General features: G+C 34.3%; 3 protein-coding genes across 4 annotated transcripts in view; 2 read left to right on the forward strand and 1 right to left on the reverse strand.

Moving 5' to 3' along the window:
• Positions 1–9,380, forward strand: part of Npl4 (nuclear protein localization 4) — a 30,920-nt gene extending 21,540 nt beyond the window's left edge. The window contains exons 9-12 of one of the 2 annotated variants that reach the window (XM_077438608.1): positions 8,337–8,570; positions 8,684–8,874; positions 9,005–9,118; positions 9,194–9,380. In XM_077438608.1, the coding sequence (XP_077294734.1) occupies positions 8,337–8,570; positions 8,684–8,874; positions 9,005–9,118; positions 9,194–9,203 (549 nt within the window). In that variant the 3' untranslated portion in view covers positions 9,204–9,380. The remainder of the gene's footprint in view (positions 1–8,336; positions 8,571–8,683; positions 8,875–9,004; positions 9,119–9,193) is intronic. The other variant, XM_077438609.1, reaches the window with a different exon arrangement.
• Positions 9,381–14,187: 4,807 nt separating this feature from the next.
• On the forward strand, positions 14,188–18,105 carry LOC143916940 (proliferation-associated protein 2G4). Its single transcript, XM_077438237.1, has 7 exons — positions 14,188–14,430; positions 15,735–15,969; positions 16,043–16,223; positions 16,300–16,521; positions 16,593–16,685; positions 16,757–17,017; positions 17,093–18,105. The coding sequence occupies exons 1-7, from the start codon at positions 14,346–14,348 to the stop codon at positions 17,189–17,191; spliced, it is 1,176 nt and encodes a 391-aa protein (XP_077294363.1). The 5' UTR covers positions 14,188–14,345; the 3' UTR covers positions 17,192–18,105.
• A 10-nt stretch (positions 18,106–18,115) lies between these two features.
• Positions 18,116–20,550, reverse strand: LOC143916947 (MICOS complex subunit MIC13 homolog QIL1-like). The gene is made up of 3 exons (XM_077438254.1): positions 19,908–20,550; positions 18,381–18,537; positions 18,116–18,295 (listed from the first exon to the last, which is right to left on the reverse strand). The coding sequence occupies exons 1-3, from the start codon at positions 19,913–19,915 to the stop codon at positions 18,116–18,118; spliced, it is 345 nt and encodes a 114-aa protein (XP_077294380.1). The 5' UTR covers positions 19,916–20,550.
• Between the last annotated feature and the right edge of the window lie 216 nt (positions 20,551–20,766).

A 20,766-nucleotide genomic window follows, 5' to 3' on the forward strand; every position in this document is an offset into this window, starting at 1 on the left:
ATGAACGGCGCAAAATTGGTCCACTCTTTAATAATGAGTCGTCTTAATTTAGGACTATTTTCATATTCCTAATTTATTGCACAATAATAGAAATGTTTTGTTATGTGCCTCGGTCGTTATCTACTGATAACGGCGAGTGCGATAACGGCCGTTTTTTCAGACGCACGTACAACGCTAGAGCGTGTGACCATTCAACTTGTAGGAACACGGCCAGCGACAATGCCCGTATTTCACTTTTTCACGGAAACGTCTCGTCAGGACGTTTTTCACACATTTTCAAATATCTACGGATCGGGGGGGGGGGGGGAAGGGGAGCATTGTGGATTTTTTTCGAGAGTAAAATTCGCACTCGTCTCATTTCCGGCCGGCTCGCATCCGTTTTAATAAAGCTGTATCGATTTTGCCCGCCCGTTTCTCCCTGTCCCGTTCCTACGTCGTAGACTATTGCGTAGAATGTTTCGTAAATAATTATTACGCAATGCGAACGACCGACTTGTCGTAGACTTTTATTTCAGTCGATTTTTGACCCGCTTGGGGTTTATTTTTTCACCTCGGGTAGTTGGCCCCCTCTGGAAGGTGGGCGAGTTTTCTTTGTCTATCCGGCTGAACGCAAATGGCGCAATTTCTTTTCTTTCCCATGACGGCTACTTTCGCCCGCAAAATAAAAATGTTTCGTCATCGTACGCTCTCGTTATTGCACGCGTGTCTAAATGCGTGAATTCCTTTGTTTACTTCGTTCTGCAAGGGCTTATAACTCGAATCTAATCCTAACGCCTGCGATTTGCTACCATTTTGATCCACTTCACTCTTATCTGCCGCATATTTTCTGACAATGGCGTCATGTGAGATGCTATAAATACTATAAACTGAATAAAACCCGTGTTTACTATCAAATTACTAGAAATTCTATATTTTTAACTAAACTACATATGCATAGCTTACCCGAACGATCTCATCTTATCAGTTTAATAATAATTACATACATTTTTCGTTGACGTAGCTATTTTTATTTTCTTTTTGTGATAATTATTTCGATGTGCTTATAATGACAGAAAAATGCGCATTGAAATTCTGTCAACATTTTGATTTTGAGCTAGCCTCGAAAGATAAATTGTTTTTATGATAATCCGTACACCAGTGTACGCCACGTGAGCTCTTTTCTGATGTAACTTATATTTTGGGCGGAACTTTTTTTTTTACTAAAACAAAACGAATGCCAATTCCTAAATTGATATTGTTCTCGCATCTTTGGAAAAGAAATAACTGCAATGAATATTTATGGTATATTAGTACCTGTAATGCTCGTTAATTGAGACTATTTTCGTATGAAATTACTGTTAGCTAAATACTTTTTTTTTCTCTAAGTAAGGCATATGTAACTTAGCTGTCACCCGGGATGTTCCCTTTATTTAAAAATGGTATTCAAAGGAGCCGAATAGTTTAAGACAGGAAATAATCTTTATTACGGACGGACGAACTGGTGTTAAATGCAAGTGCATGTCTAAATACAAAAGTAGGTATAAACCTCCCCGACAAAGAGAAAAAGAAACGACGGATCATATCTACAATATTTAACACGAAAATATTTACATTGTTATTGATGTGTTTCACAAAACGGTAAACGGATTATTCCGCAAAAAGCGATCGCGCGCACGTCACCAAAATCTCGATCACGACACATGCTTCCCATCCCGGAAAGTTTCTTCAGCACTGGGATTGCGGTGTTGGGAATTTTCGATCTCGAGATCCCGGTGCTAGCACCGGAATCCTAATTAAATGTATAAGAAAAAAAAATCAATTGCTTATTTTCATATTTGTTTAAAAAAAATTATAATATGCACATAAATAAATTTAAAATATTAAATGTTTTTTACAAATAGTTTGTATCGTCTAGTAATTATTCAACGAAACAATCCACCTAATATAAACACTGCAATTACATTGACTTTATGTAAAAAAATATCACACCAATGAATTTTATTCAAAAATTAATTAATTAATTTTAATATAGTTTATAGTACCATGTATATACCGAAGAACTGGACATATAAATATTATAATAAAATTTACTTACGAGCCGGCGATGAGACGGCTTGGAGCAAACACATAGACTATGACTGTCATTCTTCAACTCACCATTGTTCATTATAAATTTTATTTTTATTTTTTAGCCTTAATATTTTTGTAAAAATTAATATATTTAAATAAATTTCTGCCAGCACCGTAATTCCGGTATTCAGACTTCGGTATTCAGATTCCAGCTTTCAGGATTCACGGTACCAGTAAACCTAGATCCTGGTATTGGAAGCCTTAATTGGTACAATATTTCGCGTATTGATGGAGTTTTTGGGTGTCAAATGTTCGGAATCGTTTTTTTTCGGAATAATCACCGAACCACACCAAACACGCCCGACCGTGAGCATGCTTCGCACCTCTATCATCGGCGGCTCCATCACAGCCAAGGGCTGTCTCGTTTGCTCTGATATATAAAAAAATATGCTAGCACGCCTGATCAATGCTATGGCGATACAGGCCAAAACTCACCAGTATTTCGATTGATACTTTATCCATGTATTGACACAGGCTTGACAGTGGTCGATAACGATGATTTTCATATTTGAAGAAATGTAGGAGAAACTCTTCGAAATAATAAGATCATACGAATTAACAATGATATGAGGATACGCCCATCAAAGTTGGAGTCTATCCAGGCATGCCGTGACGTACGAATCAATGTGTCTGCGCCTTACCTTTTTATTATACAGGTATTCCTCGACTTACGACGGAGATACGTTCCTGAACCTCGGTCGCAAGTCGAATCCGTCGTAAGTCGAGGAATATATTTATATTTTTTTTCGGTAATTTTACTTATTTTTATTAATACAGTAATTCAAATGAATTCATATTTAAATTTAAAAAAATTAAACATCTACATCATCCGTACTTATTAATTATAAATTATACATCCTCATCACTTATCACATAAGTACAATCCATTTCTTCATCTTCAGTTTGAGATACAGTCGTATGAGTTTTTTTGAAAAATTTGTCTAATTTTTTTTGAACAGTATCCTGTTTTTTTTCTCTATATATTTCTTGCTAGCATGCGAGATTTTTTTGAATCCTGCGTTTCACATTTGAAAATCTTTCACTGTCTGGGTCCATCATTTCAAACTTTTGTATTCCTTGATTAATTAAATTAAAAGCAGCAGCCATTTCTTTCAATAAAAATTTTTTCAGCGGTTCCGCAGATGTGATTGATTCATTTTCATCAATATGCTCTTCTGCAACCATTTGAGTTTCAAGATCTAATAATTCTGCATTGGTTAAATCTTCTGAATCATTTTCAAGAAGTTGGTTGATGTCTTCGTTATATACGTCAAATTGTAGACGTTCACTAAATTGTACGATTAGGTTAGTAATATCTTCGACATTTTTTTCTTTTTCGTATATGGAAAGAGAAACGGGTTTAAATCGATTGGTGAGTTTTTTCCATATTCCGTACATACATGCTGAAGTAACTTCTTAAGCCGTTAAAGGGTCCATTCCTTATCTATATTTCTTATAGCGTGAACGATATTATAATTTTTCCAAAATTCTTGAAAAGTTTTTCCTTCTACTGCTTCAATGCCTTGCGCAAATGTAATTTTTTTTAAATAATGAGCTTTAAGAGACGCAATGGAATTCGCTTTTCAATCTTGTCATCGATCCAAATCATTAGTAATTTTTCAATTTGTTGAATGGGTCCGAGTCTTTTTTTATTTATTATTTTAGATTTAATTGACAAGGACCCTTTAACGGCTTCACGATTTTTTTCTTTATCTTTTAAAATAGTGGAGACCGTTGAATGTGACAATTTCAAATTATTTGCCAAGTCCATCACTTTTTTACCACTATCATATTGTTTTATCACTTCAAGTTTCATTTCTAAGTCTATCACCTTTCTCTTTTTTTTAACAAGAGTTTCTTTATCAGTCATTATCCCGTTTCTTTATCACACATTATAAATTTTCTTATAAATAAAAATTTGAGCACTAATCAACACGAAATTGAGAAAATAAACATCCTAAAACAATTACGAACAGTTATGTAATAAACAGTAACGACCGTATGAGTTTGTTACCGTCGTGCGACTGGTGACGAATCCCAAAGGAATGAGTCAACTTAATTTTTAAAACTACTGCGATGTTTCATTTCTTCCGAAAGACAATTCCCCGTTTTCATAACTCACATCCGCTTGAGATTTATCAATCAATTTTTGAAAAATAATTAATTAATAAAAAATATATAATTTTTTTTCGGTCGTAAGTGCGAACCGTCGTAAGTCAAGGACTACCTGTATATGATTTGCATATATTGTCGTTTAATAATGTTTGAAATGCATGTATATATTGGTCTTCATTATTACCGGAAATTGATTTACATACATTGCAAGAATTATATAATAAGAAGTATGTAAGTGGTTATTGTCTATTGAATATCATTAATGCAGAACATTTTAATGATGTGAGTTATTTATCAGAATTTGTCACGATATCAGCAATGACCAAAACCACAAATTCATACGGCGCCACTCACATCACATTTTTAAACAATAGCAAATGCGTAAAAACTTATTTTGTGTGTTTTGATAGATTCCCGTTCGTGTAACCGACTGTAGTTGGGGTCAGAAGCCTTACATTTGCATCGTAAAATTCAAATCATTCCATTCTGTATGTGCGTGCTTTGGCCATATTGAAAAATTCAACACAACGCCTTATATACATACACATGTTTCAGTTAATTCAAATGTATTTATTTGCTTATTTCCATTGGTGCACGTGGAAACGACGTGGAATATTAAAAATATACATATGTATATCGTTATTTGTCTGTAATGCTGCTTGTCGCGTCAAAATATTGTTCAGACTTATCCCATTTTAACCGGAAATCAACTGTTCACTTGTGAACGATGATATGAATGACTGTTGTTCGGTTATACAATCTATCGTTTCACGTGCGCCTGTGATAAAAATTCTAAGAAAATCTATTCAGCCATGTCATCTGCGTTGGCAAGGTCAAGAGGGAACCTCGCTCGTTATCGTCTCTTTGCAAATTGTGTACACTTTTTACGCGAAAATAGCACAATGGCGACGATCGCAACTTGTTTCGATAATATATCTACATAGTTCGATACGATCGTAGAATATAATTCATCGAAATGCTTGATATTCATTTCTATACATTTGTTATTTACGAAGCCGTCGCAAGTTAATCAATAGAGATAAATGTGTGATAAGGGAATATTTGGTTTTGGTATGATGTGATAAATATTCGAGATAAAAAGATATTTTTTTGATAATAAAAATTGTTTTTTCTACTCTTTGAATTGATTTGATGCATTTAATTAGGTTGAAAAAAATCACAGCATTAGCGTTTAATATACTATCTGCCAATGCAAGGCAACAGCACGGCAAAGTAGTGCGCGGAAAAGTAGTGCACGGAAAAGACTACTTATATTCATACTATACGGCAGCGCACGTTCAGACTTGTTTTGGCCGAGTGCAATGCAAAATCAGTCTACATATACATTACAGAGCGCGACGATACGGCGCAATATTGCTTGCGTAGTACATATAGTCACAATATGACGTTTCCGAAAATCTTCATATGCGCATGTGCTCTTTCGTTAGTACGCGTGCACTTGCTACTATAACGTCATGCTGTGCGTAAATATTTCCACAGTGGCCAAAGCAAACCGGTTTTGCTTGATAAGTTAAGGCAGGGGGGGGCGGAGCAGCCCCCCTTCTTGAACGGGACTATCCATGTTGTTTAATATATTATTATGAATTTGAATTAAAATAATAAACCAACAAAAATAGAATATTGAAATTCTTTAGAACACTGTCAGGTATAAACACGTCGATTTTTCCCAGAAAAAAATGTTAACTCCCAAATATACTTTGTTTTGTTGTTTGTCTTGCTTTGAAAGATATTTGTAAAACTCGTTTATCCTTTAAAATTATTTTACTATTAATTTGATTGATAGAAATATATAAACAAAAAAAATTATTAAAAGAAATAGTTTAATTACACTCATTTTTTTAAATATAATACACCCCCCCCCCCCTAGAAAGTTATTCTTTGCTGCTCAAGTTTTGACCCCTCCCCCCCTTGAAAAAGCTGAAATGACGCCCCTGCATTAAGGTAACATCTCCTGTTGTATAGTTTGAATAGATTTTGTCGACTACTGCTGTTACATCTACGCCACGTACATACACATATTAATGTGTCCATGTAGACCTTTTCCTAGTCCTAGCCCCTTTTCGTACTGCTGTTTACGTGTAGTTGCTGGCCTGTGCTGTGCCAGTATAAATAGACTTTTATAAGTGGGTTTTTTGTTGTTGTTAATATTTAGAAATTTTCAGTTATTTGTTGAATATCTTCATTTTAATTGATTTTATTTCCATAAACTCATTGCATCATTCCGTTTCAAATTGAATTATTTGAGGCCGACGGTTTTCATTAGAATATCATTATTTGTGTATATTGCATATACATATACGCGCGAGAAAAGTGTTTATGGACGGAAACGAACATCATTACATTACATGTATTACTTTTCCACCGCCATTTTGTATTTGACATTATGAAAAATCACGAGATGGCCACGTTCAAATTTAATGTTTCTATTATTTCAATACTTTGACAAACAAATTAATAATTCGTGTAATAGGATTGCCATAATTGGTCGGAAAAGCACGCGTGTCGCGAATTCGCAATCCCTGAATTGGTTGTGTATGTATTTGTATACGAGACCGATGACGTCACGAGCTGGGTGCAAGCGCACTGAAGGCGCTACGTCACTGTGACGTCATATTGTGATTGATTTGCCAAAGGGGGTGGTCTCCCTCTCTTATTATTCCTCATACTCTTGAATGTGGAGCTTTCCCTTTCCTCCTTTTCCCCATTTTCCCCGACCTTTTTTCTCTGTCAGTAAATAAGCGGGTCGAGACAAAAGACTGTTGCTTGGGCGGAAAATTGAATTTTCCTACCTTACCAGAATCCTTGCAATGGGAAATTGATTTATCAGCGCTGACAAATAAATTTTGCAATTTTTCAATATGATGTGGTAAAGGACGAGGAAATGTACTTAGCGGAGGAAATCAAATAAATTATATTTGCATATAAAAACAAAGTATATAAAATATTATACATACATATGTACATGTATCGATGTGTAAAAAACACACCAACAGACATTCAAATAGTTTAATGCCCACAAAATTAAAACCATAAATTATCAGGAGTAATTACTCCCAAAAATGATTTATCTTATAAGGGCTTACAGCTTTTCTTGAAAAGCATAATAAGTTGACAAGAAAATTTTCATTAATGTACATATTATACAGACTATTATCTCGCTTAAATCTTCCAGTAGATCCGAGAAATACAATAATAAAAAAAAAAAAAACTGTAATATTGAACAAGACTTAACCACCCAGTCTAAAGTCGTCTTATGTATGTGTATGTAAATTATTCGCATTTTATATTCACGCTAAGAACCTTCTAACCAAAATTTAACATCTCGCCAATATATTTTGAATATTTTATGATAAGTGATAATACTCACTAGTAAAATAGTTCAGTGATCGCATGCATATTACCATCAAGTGGTAGTTTCTTTATACATACGATGAGTTGGAAAATCTTTTCGTTGTATTCTTTTTGTTAAGCATTAAATTTCCAGTCCAAATCACTCAATTGAAATATTAGATTTCATAGTTTTGCCCAAATTACTTTTTAGGTATATTGAGAGGAAGAGAAGTAACTGCTGTTGTTTTGACACCAATATTATATTATAAAATCGTGCTATAATCTGAATTCATACACGCAATTGTTCAGTTCAGGGGTCGCTTAATGGCACAATTGTGTGACTTGGTTTGTGGTTATCATTCTTTTACTGAACTTTGCCAACGTCACTGCAGTGAACTTTGCTTTCTTTATTTTCGTGAATTTTTGTCCTAATAACACTGTTAAGAAGTTTATTTTTCCACATATCATTAGATCGATCGCTTATTGAAGCCAAAACTTGATAAAGTTAGCATCCATAAAGTTTGTTTGATATGTACAAATTTTTATAGAAGTTTAAACGCAAACTTCTCAAACTTATAAAACTGGGCTTCAAGTTTATGATCCGAGTGTATTTCAATTTAGCTTTAAAAATAAACTTTCATATATACTGAATGGTAGTAGGGTATTGAAGTTAAATTTATGTTCATGTGTATGTTTCCTATGTATAATATTATTATTATATAAAAATATGTTTTAGAATTGTCGTTTATTGTTTTTTTCAGGAGAAAGATCTCTATGGAAATGAAGTAGCACGGGCAGCACGTCCCCTTCCCGTGGAATACCTGTTGGTAGATGTACCGTGCTCGACGCCACGTGTGCCACTTGCCACTTTTACTCGTCCCCGAGACAACTATCAATCATTCCCAGTAGAAGCTCGTCCCCTCTCTTCCCAGACTCAAGACTTGAGAGCACTTGCTATTTACCTCGCACAATGGACGGACAACGACTTCCTAGAGGTGAATACCTTGTTCTAGATCTGTATTTTGAATTGTATATTAATCATATGAAACTCCATTTTCATGCTTCTTAATGAATTAACTTAAATATAATAATTTTTTATCTGCTTTAGGCGATGTCGGACTTCCATGTATTGATTTACATAGCCACGATGGATGCATTGCCGATGCTACCTCACATGGATGAATTGTTGGAAGCTATAAGGACCAGGGATTCTGCGCTTGCAGCACGCTGGCGTCAATCTGGACATTGGGCTACAGTGGAACAGCTTATTGCTGCTAGTGAACATGACACAAATATGAGGTATGTTAATTCCAATCTTCCACATGACTGAATAATTCTGAACCAGTAAGTATATGCTGGTTTTCAATGTTTATTATGTATATGATAATATGGAATTGGGAAATGTGTTTGATGATATTTGTGATTTTAGTTCTTCCAGTGGTCAGTTACCTTCTGCAGACGATGGTCCCATGTGGACTTGCACTCATTGTACTTACCACAATGCTGCAAACAGAGATATATGCGAAATTTGTGTTTTGCCTAGGTAAATTGAAATAATTTGTTTTAATTTATCATGTACAAAATGTGAATAATAATCATTTATTTGATTTGTTTTCAGAACCATGTGAGACTAGACATAAAGAAGGAAATGTATTTTATGCATATACATACTCAAAATGCAAGTAAAATAAATGATAAAGCAATAGATCCATTATTATAAATAAAGTACATGTGTATGATTCACAATTTTTTGTATGGATAATTAGATATAAAGTTTCTGTTCAAAATTAAAAAAATAATCTATTTCAACACTCTGCTTTAACAGATTCATGTAAGTTTATTAAATTTGTTTTGTTTTACAATTTTACTCAAAAAATGTATACTTTGCGTACACATAATATATTATTCATGCAAGTGTTTATGATTTTGTTATGAGCTATCTGATATTTTTTAATAGGCAGATTTTCTAAGATTGCTTGATACATTACAAACGAACTAGTATGTATGTTGAATAGATTTCTTTATTGTACTTTTTCTACCGACAGATTTATTAAATACTTATTATTGTGGAATGGTTAATAGATATAAAATTTCAAAATAATTGTTTGGCACCTGTGTGGGAGAAAGTCTGTGATTTTTTATATATCTTTTAGAGTAAATATTTAAATTTTATGAATATAAATTTTCAATATAAACAGAAAACCCGATTGATTAGAACCAAACAAAGGAAAATATTATTAAAACTAGTTTTACTTTAATATCTAAAAAACTAACACCCATGTCTGTACTTGCAAAGAAATGGTTTATAAATTTAGAAGTGATTTCCTTAAAAACAGGGTTTAACAGTAATATTGTATTGTGTTCATAGTAGATGCATATTTTCTTTGAGTTACAGATCAATTCATAAGTTTTTGGTGCATCGATTTGTTAAAAACATTTCTTTTATGAAAAAAAATATAATTCATCAGTAAATAACTGCTATAAAATTATTATAGATTAATTATTTGCTTATAGATTGGGTTCTTTACTTTTATGTTGTGTTGATTTATATGTATATTTTAATTTATTTCAATATTCATGTTTTTACAGCATGAATTTGTACATTTTATGTATATCTATGTACATTTCAAAATATTACCAAAACAACGGATTTTTCAACAACAAAAAATAAAATATATATATATTTTCATGGGTAGTTAGTATGTTTTTGCTTATTTGTTTTTAACGTGATTTATAAAAATGAAAATACAGAATTTTTGTATGATCTATATATGAGAAATAAATAATTGTATGCTGAAGTATATTTTTTTCTTGGATTTCGACTTTCGACGAAGTTTGACTGAACATATTACCCAGTATAAATACTCAGTAAATATGCAGCCCGACGATTTATGTATCTCTACAGCCCTCCACTGAATTCTCACAGGTTGCAACTGACTAGAGGCTGTGATTTCTTGACTTTTTTTGATTCTCGAGATTCGAGAATCTCATTTTCTCGGAATATTTGAATCTCGAGATTTCAGAATCTTATTTTCTCGAAATATTTGAATCTCGAGAATTCGAGATTTTCTTTTTTGTTTCGAATCTCAAGAATTCTCGAGAAAGTATAATTTTTTTTTTTAAAATAGTGAATTGATTTTTTTAGCATATAAAATCGACAACATCAAAAGGACACAAACACTACATATGTATATTATATCGGGGGCTTATAACTTTATTAAAGACATGATGAAAGAAAGATATAGAGAAATACAATAGAACATTGAATAGAAAAGAAAGTAAAATTATATAAAAAAAATATTATAAAAGAAGGCACGAAAAGAAAAATTAAAATATACAAAAGTAATTTAAAATAGTAAAAATAACAATATGTAACAAAGAATTTTATAAAATTCCCAGTTTCGCCACCCGACTTTGCCCGTGTTTTTGTGACCGAACAAATAATAAAAATACTGAACATCTATGCATATTAAAATACTGAATATACATTGATTAATATATAAGGAGCAAATACACGAATAAATAAATAATAAATCAAAAATCTTTGTTTTATGTGTGTTACAGTGGGGTCATATTGTCAGTGAAAATATATTTTCACTACCGTTTTAGTGATATCATAACCGAATACTTCCCCACTTGTGACTAGTACCTACATGCACATACATATATGTAACTTTAAAATGGTGCGATTTCGTTGTGACATGTGTATGTACTTATATGATGACCGGATAAATAATAAAAATACTGACCATCTATACATATTACAATACTTAAATACTTACAATAAATCAGTCAGTTTATTGAACAAAAACATGTGATAAATTTAAAATATTCTCGATATTTTCGAGATTCTAATAAACGATTTATCGAGATACGAGAATCTCGAATTTTCACAATAAAATATTCTCGAGAAACGAGAATCAAAATTTCTCGAGAAATCTCGAGACGAGATTTCTCGATCACAACCTCTACCACTGACCAAGTACCTATTAACATTGACTTCTTAGCTAAATTCCTAGCTAATCAGAATGTACGATGCTAATTTCTATAACAAAAAATATACATAGTGAACTAGTTTAAAAGTTAAATTGTGCATCAATATTTCAAAATCAAAATAAAAATCATTTTGACTTTTTCAAATTCTTAAATTATTTGTTATGATAAATTAATTAAGCTGAAGACTACGAGAAAGTAGAAACCAAAATTATTAAATTTATGATATTACTCTTACAACGTTATTATTTAACATTAAAATTCAAATAGCCAACGATAACATTAAAATTCAAAAGCATGCTCAACGATTATAACGTTTCCCTCTTGTTATATATACATATGTAACTAGTGGCCTGCGTGCAAAACTTGTGCAATCGGTAAAAAATTGAAATTCGGATCAACAGATGCCGCCATTTGATCGGCCGACATACATATATAAACAAAATATTTATTATATACGATACCCACTGCCTGAAGTGACATGCACAAAGCCCACACTATGCCGCGTCTATTTCCATAATATACGATTCCAAGAAGAGAAAGAGAGACGTAGCAGGGTTAACGGACAGCACTTCACACACACGCATTGGATGATTATTATATACGATATAATATTTAAGTATAGTACATTAGTAATTCTGAAATCGTTTTAGTTATTAATAAGAAACATTCATGACTCGATGATTATTTACAAACAAGAATTCTGTTCATACTGTTTTCACTCGATTTTCAACACACAATTTCGTTTTGCAGCCTTTTAAAATCGTGCCTAGTATAATATTTGTAATTTCATTTTTACCGTAGTGCTATCACAAATTGCCCCAAATCGACACACGACAAATTCATTATTATAAATAAATTTGAAATTATCATCAATCATGTCCGTCTGGTGGTGCGATCTCTGGTGATCCCCATTGCATTGTATGAAGTCAAGAAATGGACGCTTAAAATAGACATGAAATGTGCCGGAGGCGGATGCTGAGCATTTCATAGACCAGAGCATCGCAACCTGGTGACCGCGGAACTTCTAGTAGCGTCATCTTGATCTAACGCGTGTGAGGGAGAAAACCGATGTTAGTTAACGTTTTGTCACCTACATATGTACATATGGAGGGACTAGCTAGCGACTGCCGATAAAATACATATGTACGTAGCCGACAGACTCTACGAGCCGTAAACAACGTGTTCCGCGAATACCAAAAGGTTGCGTGGCTCTGCCATAAATTACAAGAGGCACGAACGTCTTCATCCTCAAAGAGTTGGCAGTTTCAGAGAGACTCTCCATAACATGTAAAAAAAATGATTTTTTCATACTTTGGCCATATTGCCAAGAGAAATGTCGAGTCTCGAGAACTTGGTAGTCACCGGAACACTAGAGCGAAAGGATGGTCTCTATTTACATGGTCAGATCAAATTGAATCACAGAACTGGCGGAATTATCCCTAAACGCTGTTTTCAAGTTGGCACAAGACCGAGAGAAGTGGAGGCGGATCGTATACCGGATCCCAGATGATAGAAAATGATCACGACATTTGGCATTGAGCAAATGAGAAAGAAAAAATAATCAATTATATAGGTCTATTATACAGAGTTGGTGCGTAGAAGTAAATTAATACATTAAATAATAAAAAGACGCCGTGTCCCATTCGCGCGCGAATGGGATGGGCAGAACGCGCCAACTGTACCAGTGGTGATGAATAGAGGGTAAGTGACCAATTTGTGATGAACTGTTTCAAGATGATGAACCGTTGAATGCGATATTTTCCACCTTGGTGAGCGTAGATTATCGGATATTATTTTAACATATTTATCTGGTAACCTGCACTCATCATTACTTTCTTAATTTTGTGGCGGCTCGCTTATACGACATGGTCGAGTTTGGATGCCTTCCTGCGAGTGGGGACCAACCCGGCTGGGTTCGGAGAGCCACTACCACTCTGCCTTTAGCTGTCATATAATAAACACGTGCATTAACATGCCAGTCGTCTCATTCGTTCATCCTCCATAATTTGATTGTGATGTATGAATGGAATCTTAATCTACCCTCTTCCATTTGGGCCACACAGGAATGTTTTGTACCTGTAGCTTGTTCTTATTTATTGGAATAGGCTGCGGGTGCAAGACATTCCTGTTTTTGTATTTTTTCTTATTTTAAATTTTAATTACTATAAAGTTTTTTATGCTTTTGCTTTTTGCTTTTTGCTCAATTTTTTGCTTTTCTTTTTGTTGTATCTTTTAATTTTTTATTTTATTTTTGTTTTCTCCCTCTCTTATTTTTTTTATATTATTTTATTATGTAAGCCATTGTGACGCATTAGGTTCTCCCTGTAATGCCACAATGGTCAAAAAGATGTTAAATAAATAAATAAATAAGATTTAAACTAGACCAATTGGTTGACTTTGATAGGAAACGGTTAACTTAATGACTTGAGTCATAAATATCTGAATTTGATCACTGGCATTATTTTCAATTGTTATTTCACCAAGGACCTTTCAGTCGCTGGAAACACAAGCTAGCCACTGAGCTAACCACTATTGGTCCTTACCGTATGCCTAAATAAGGATAAATTAAGTTGTATTCGAATAAAATGTTAAAATAGATGGTGTACGACGAGGGTTGGTAGCACGCGTCGTTTCTAGCGGTGTGGTTGGCGGCGTGGTGTCACGTGACCGGCGCCGGCGACAGCGGCGGACACACGCGGCGGCTCGTCAGCCATCCTCTCGATTCCTACGCTTTCCACTGCCGCTGATTCGACTTCGTGTCGTCTTCATCAGAAATGGCCGAAGACAAGGAGCCCGAGCGCACCGTGCAGGAGCCGCTGGTGCTCACCAAGTACAAAATGGCTGCCGACATCGTCAATCGTGAGTTCTACGGCTTCGGAATCCCACGAAACCCCACGTCGACTCCACGGATATAGTCACGCTTTCAATCTCGAACCCCCCTCAATTCACCTTCATTTTCAACTTATTTTCCAACCCCATAGTTCAATCGATGCACAGTTGCACAATTGAAATTGTGCAACTTTCACGCGCGCAAATCGTAGCTAACCTGTACGTTTACGTGTTTGCGACGCGACACATTCGCCGACGGAAGTCCAGGTCACTGAACTGATCTGTGCGCTTCCGGGCCATATGTTCGGTTTGGCATCGTCTGAGTGGGCCAGTGGGCGTTTTGGACCGGTTTTGGCGGTTCGGGTTCCCCTCCCCCCACTCGCCGCGTTACCTCAAACATATGGATGAACATAACCTCAAATCTGACAGACGGGCTTAACTTCTATATTTTCATTTGTTTTTAGTGAATAATCGAATGTGATTTAATTCGACGTGTTTTATATTTTGTTTTCGAAAAGTGTAATATTTTTTTTTTATGAATGGTTACAAAAATTTTCCGTCAATGTTTATTTATTCTGTGGACAATTTGTGTGTAGCAATCCTTTGTACAGCACTGAGGGTAGTGTTATAATACTATAAATCAATTAAATATATAAATTTCATTATTAAACTAATGTTTTACGTCCATTGACATGTAAACACATTTGCAAAGAATAATACATATCGTAAAAATTTTCTTTTTAAATTTGCTATGGAAAAAAACGGTCAAATTTAAATATAATAATCAAAAGCAATATAACTTGAACTAATGTATAAATTTAAAAATAATACTTCTCTTAAAAAAACCAATACGATGTTGAGCCCCTTTCCACGTATTGTTCGTCCATATCCATACAGAACAACAATTATAATTTTAATTTATTTTATACAGTTGTAAGTGATCATTTTAAGTGAATATTTATATCAATGTTCATAGTTTAGTATGTGAGTGAAAAGATGAACAAATATTTTATATCTGAAATTAGGACATGGAAGTTGAGTATATGAAATGATATACGACAAAAATACTCTGGAGTAAATAATAAGATTATTATGAACATGGTAAAGATGTTGTAAGAGAGATTTGAATGAAATCGTAAGAGGTAGATGATCGGTATAAAATAGACGAAGGAATTGCTTGTATGGTATCTGAGAAGATTTTATTGTGCTAAAATTAGATTCACAAAGAATCGTGTAAGGAAGGAAGTTGATAGTGTAATTATCTCAAAATAAATTGATGCATATTTCTACTTGTACTTGAAAATAAAGTAATAATCTATGTTTTCTATGTGCAGGTATATTGGGCTTGGTTCTCCAGAAGTGTGTAGCTGGTGCGTCCGTAAGGGAGATTTGTGAATATGGTGATAATTTGATCACAGAAGATACGTCGAAAGTCTTTAAAAAAGAAAAAGAAATGAAGAAAGGAATCGCTTTTCCGACTTGTGTATCAATCAACAACTGTATTTGTCATTTTTCACCCCTGCCCAGTGAGGCCGATCATATGCTTAAAGAAGGCGAACTTGCTAAAATGTATTATTTTGATCTATTATTTCAGTGCAATACGTGTTTATGGAGAACTTGACTAATTTTGTGTCGTTTTTAGTGATTTAGGAGCGCACATAGATGGATTCATAGCTGTCGTTGCTCATTCAATTATTGTTAGTAAGCCCGTCGAGAATGAAGAAGCAGAGAAGAAAAAAGTAACGGGTCGTCAAGCTGATGTATTGAAGGCAGCTTATCTTGCCAGTGAAGTTGCCCTCAGGCTCCTGAAATCTGGAAATGAGGTATTCAAATTTTTTCATTCATACTGTAAATAGTATTTTTTTTAAAATTTAATAACTTTTTTTCTTAAATCTTCAGACCGGTGCTGTGACAGATGCTGTCAATAAAGTTGCTACAGCTTTCAAATGTAAACCTGTGGAAGGCATGCTCTCTCACCAATTGAAGCAATTTAAGATTGATGGAGAAAAAACTATCATTCAAAATCCCACTGCAGCTCAGAAGAAAGAACATGAAAAGTTTAAATTTGATCTGCATGAAGTATATGCAATGGATGTTCTGGTCTCCACTGGAGAGGGTGTGGTAAGATTTTTTTATTTATTTAATTTGAATTTCATACATTCAAAGTTTGCTTATTGTGACTTAAATTTTAGGGAAGAGAATCCGAAAAACGAGTTACAGTCTACAAAAAGACTGAAGAGACCTATCAATTGAAACTTAAAACTGCTAGAATGTTTTACATTGAGGTAACGCATTTTGTTTTAGTGTACTTTGGAAAATTTGTAATTCATTTATTAATGGGATGCTAATTTTACAGGTGAAACACAAACATGGTGCGATGCCATTTAATCTTCGTAGTTTTGAGAATGAAGTTAAAGCAAGAATGGGTATTGTCGAATGCATAAACCACAAAGTTATCGAACCTTTCCCTGTTTTGTATGAAAAGCCAGGAGAATTGGTAGCTCACTTCAAATTCACAGTACTGCTATTGCCTTCGGGACCTTTGCGTATTACTGGATTACCCGTAGATGTTGATCAATTTGAGACTGAAAACGCAGTCACCGATCCAGAATTATTGGTCAGTTGTTATGTTACCGGTGTGTGTACAATAATTAAAGTATGATGTGTCTAAAAGATAAGTTTATTTTTTTAGGCTCTCTTAAATCTGGCCAGTCGAAAGACCAACAAGAAGAAAAAGAAAACTAAACCAGCGCCCGAAAAACCAGTAGAAACTGAAGCTAGTGCTGAATAGTCCCTAAATTGAAATTACTATTGATTTAATACTTATCTAAAGTGTGATTACATAAAATTAGGAAAAGTATGTGAGATGAAAAGCATTGTTATTCACGGAAATATGATTTGTATTAAATTAATGATTTTTTAACTATTTGACTTGAGCATTTGTACTTGAATTCACCCCTTCTACATACGTGCATAAATCATATGAACAAAAAGTACAAATACATGTGATTTTTTTGTCCTCTTTTGACGATTTTTCTTATTTTTCATTTCTTATACAAAAATATACAGGTAGTCCTCGACTTGTGACGATTTGCACTTACGAGCGAAAAAAAGCAACGATTTTCAGAAAATTATCTTTTTAACATTACTATTAAATTTTTTAAACATTAAATCATGGACTGCAGTTACGACACTGTCCTTTGGAAGAAGTTAAATGGCGCATATTTTCGAGAAATTAGTAAATATGCACATTTGGAAGTGAATAAAATTGATAAATTTTCTTAATATTTTGACGTTTTGTATGAAATTCAAATTATGACCGAGGTGCAAGAACGTATCCGTCATAAGTCGAGGAATACCTGTATGTTGATAAATGGATTGTGCGTAATTCACTCAATTTTGATATATATATATATATATACACACGATTATATGTGCATATAGGTTCGAAAAAAAATCAATTAAATATATCGTTTTTTACAAATTAATTGTTTTTCAATTTTTCATTAATGTACAGGTAATATCAGCGATAAAGCAAGTTCATGTAAATACATATTTTATAGTTAAGATTTGAATAACTGATTATTTGCAATGTTGAGGATGAGTGGAATTTCTATTGTAAATGAAAGTTAATGTGTTTTCTTAGATGTATTCAAATTGCTCTAAAGTGCATAACATTCTTTATAAATAATAAACCTAGCATTCAAATATTATCTTATTTTTCTGATACTTCTGGCGAATTTATGAACGACTCTATACTCTCATAAGCGGATTTACTCCAGTCCTTGACATGTGTTGGCGAATTCAAGAGAAAGGTAAAGGTAGTTCTGACACCACAGTTCCAATAGTGTACACCCATTTGCATCATATTGTCAACTTGGGGTACTTGGGGTAACTAAAACCGATGGAAAATGATTAGTTTTCACTAAATTTCAGGTTTAGTGTATTTATTGTATATGGTATGTACTATGTATACTCACATCGAATGGCAATTGCGAGGCGGCCTCTTTCACATAAGGACAGGTTTCCTTTTTTATCGAGTCATACAATTTGGATGTAGTTTCGCTATCTTTCCACACGCCTTGGTTTGATACAAGGTATACTGTTCCTCCCGCAATACCAGCCTTCGCAGTTAATCTGAAATCACCGTTTATGGAGAAAAATGACATATTGACCTTAATTTATACACATACATACATATGTATAATCCACATGTTGATAAGGCAACCATTATTTTCAAAATTAAAATAGCTCAGCCAGTATGAGTAATAGTAACTGTCATAGAATATAAGTTGAAACAATGAAAAGCGTGTAAAAAAATTTGCATGGTATGTTTATCACATTTTTCTCTTTAAATGAAAGAATATATAGGTAATAAAATGTATTTCTTTTATTTATATTGTGGACGTATTCGTACATGAGAAGACAGTGATGAATGACTCTAGGCTGGAATATCTCTTACCCACTCAACAGAGATCTCAAAGAAAAAAAGTAAGAAGAGGTTAGTAAAAAAAAGAAGGTATCTAAGCGAAGACAAATTACTACAAGTAGATGAATTGATACTATCTCTGCTCTATTTTGATAAAAATACTTCTTTGCTAAGATAGCTCGCTTTAACCGACTAAGAGCGAGTCAGATCATGGCCAGGGCATTGGGGGGACAGCCATGTCTCCAGCCCGGGGGCTCGGCACCGAGATCAAATGAATCTAAAAAACAATCTAGATCATGACTAGAGGTAGAATGTGCCGGTGCCGTCCATTGTTCCATTGTTGTAAATCTTTTGTAAAAAAGGTTCGGCAAACCTTTAGCAATGCATTTACAACAGTTGAACAATACGCGGCAACAGTTGAACAATACCTTCTGGGTCCGGGCTTTAATCATGACTTTTATTTGAAACTTATGAAAATATATGTTATCACTTATCAGGTGATCCTCAATCTTATTACTCCTTAATGTATATTGTTGAAATGTTTTTTAATTTCAATTTCGAAACTTATTTTTGGGGGGGGGGGGAGGCTTTAAGCATGCTAGCTCAGCTAGTCAGATACATAGCCACAGTTCCTAGCCTCAACAATTACCCAACAAACCACATCATTGATACTACAATCGAAAAATGTATTCCAATTGTACTTCCGTTTAAGATTCACGTAGCAATTTAATTTAAGAACGATGATAATGATTTTATATTGGTACACATATGGATAGATCGTTGCTGAATATTGATCACAATTACACAAATCAATACATAAGAATTAATTGAATTTTCAAATTAGAGGAACATATTGGATATGGGAGAAGTCAATTGGGCTTCAAAATCAAATGCTGTATTCAAAGGCGAACAGTCGTATTATACAGTAAAGATTTTTCTAAATATCGTATTCAGTGACACACTGAAATGAGTATTCCTTCATTTATAATAACATCTTCATATAACATATGAAAATATAATTCTTTTATTACTACATATAATTTTCAGTTCAATATATAGAAATTGCGATTTAAATTACCGTAACATGGTGCAGCTGACAGTTGACAGCCGGATCGAGTCGAGGTTATGTAACTGGAAAAGTTGGCAGCTCCGATGTATGTACGTCAATGTTGAAAGTGGATATGAACTAAGCACTGAAATCTATGACCATAATTATTTCATTTATTTAAATAACACTGTTGCGTGGACGTGAAGAGGGGGCTTCCAGAATCGGAGAGAAAGACGCAGGAGGGTTTAAGAAGTGTGGGTTGAAAAATTCATGTGCTCTCGTTGGCACTCCAGGTCGGAATGGTTTCCACGCAGAGAGCACCGCATATTTATACCCGTTGGGCACAACACACATACATACACATGTAATAACTATTCGTCGATGAGTTAGGCGATCCTATTGGCCGTTACATACGGCTTACTCATTCGGCGAGGACATTTTGGCGTGAACCAGAGATCAGGTGGTTAGCGCTCGTAAACCATCGGTCCACGAGCGCCACCCACCTAATGGTATTACAATACTATTGTTTTAGGTAAACACCGCGTGCCCTGGCATCTGACGTAAGATCCAACATGGTACCTATATTGTGTTATTCTGGTAAACGGACTACTAGTCAAATGTGAACCAGTCACAGGGCAACCGGTCGCTCTAGATCGGTCACACGTGATCACCCGTCACACTAAAACTGGTCACACCCTAAAACTGTTCACGCCCTAAAATCGGTCGATCAGTTTTCTCGTGACCGATTTTAGGGTGTGACCAGTTTTCTCGTGACCAGTTTTAGTGTGACGGGTAATCACGTGTGACCGATCTAGAGCGACCGGTTGTCCTGTGACTGGTTCACATTTGACTAGTAATCACCGAATCGTAATTCTCTGCAACTACCCTC

The sequence above is a fragment of the Arctopsyche grandis genome, chromosome 9 (assembly GCF_051622035.1).
Source record: "Arctopsyche grandis isolate Sample6627 chromosome 9, ASM5162203v2, whole genome shotgun sequence".
In the NCBI taxonomy this organism is placed as follows: Eukaryota; Metazoa; Arthropoda; class Insecta; order Trichoptera; family Hydropsychidae; genus Arctopsyche; species Arctopsyche grandis.

Coding starts and splice junctions, on each gene's coding strand:
- LOC143916940 (XM_077438237.1), top strand. CDS start 14,346: ATGGCCGAAGACAAGGAGCCCGAGCGCACCGTGCAGGAGCCGCTGGTG. Junction 15,970..16,042: donor GAAGGCGAACTTGCTAAAAT/GTATTATTTTGA, acceptor TGTCGTTTTTAG/TGATTTAGGAGCGCACATAG. Junction 16,686..16,756: donor CTAGAATGTTTTACATTGAG/GTAACGCATTTT, acceptor CTAATTTTACAG/GTGAAACACAAACATGGTGC.
- LOC143916947 (XM_077438254.1), bottom strand. Junction 18,296..18,380: donor CCTCGCAATTGCCATTCGAT/GTGAGTATACAT, acceptor CATCGGTTTTAG/TTACCCCAAGTACCCCAAGT.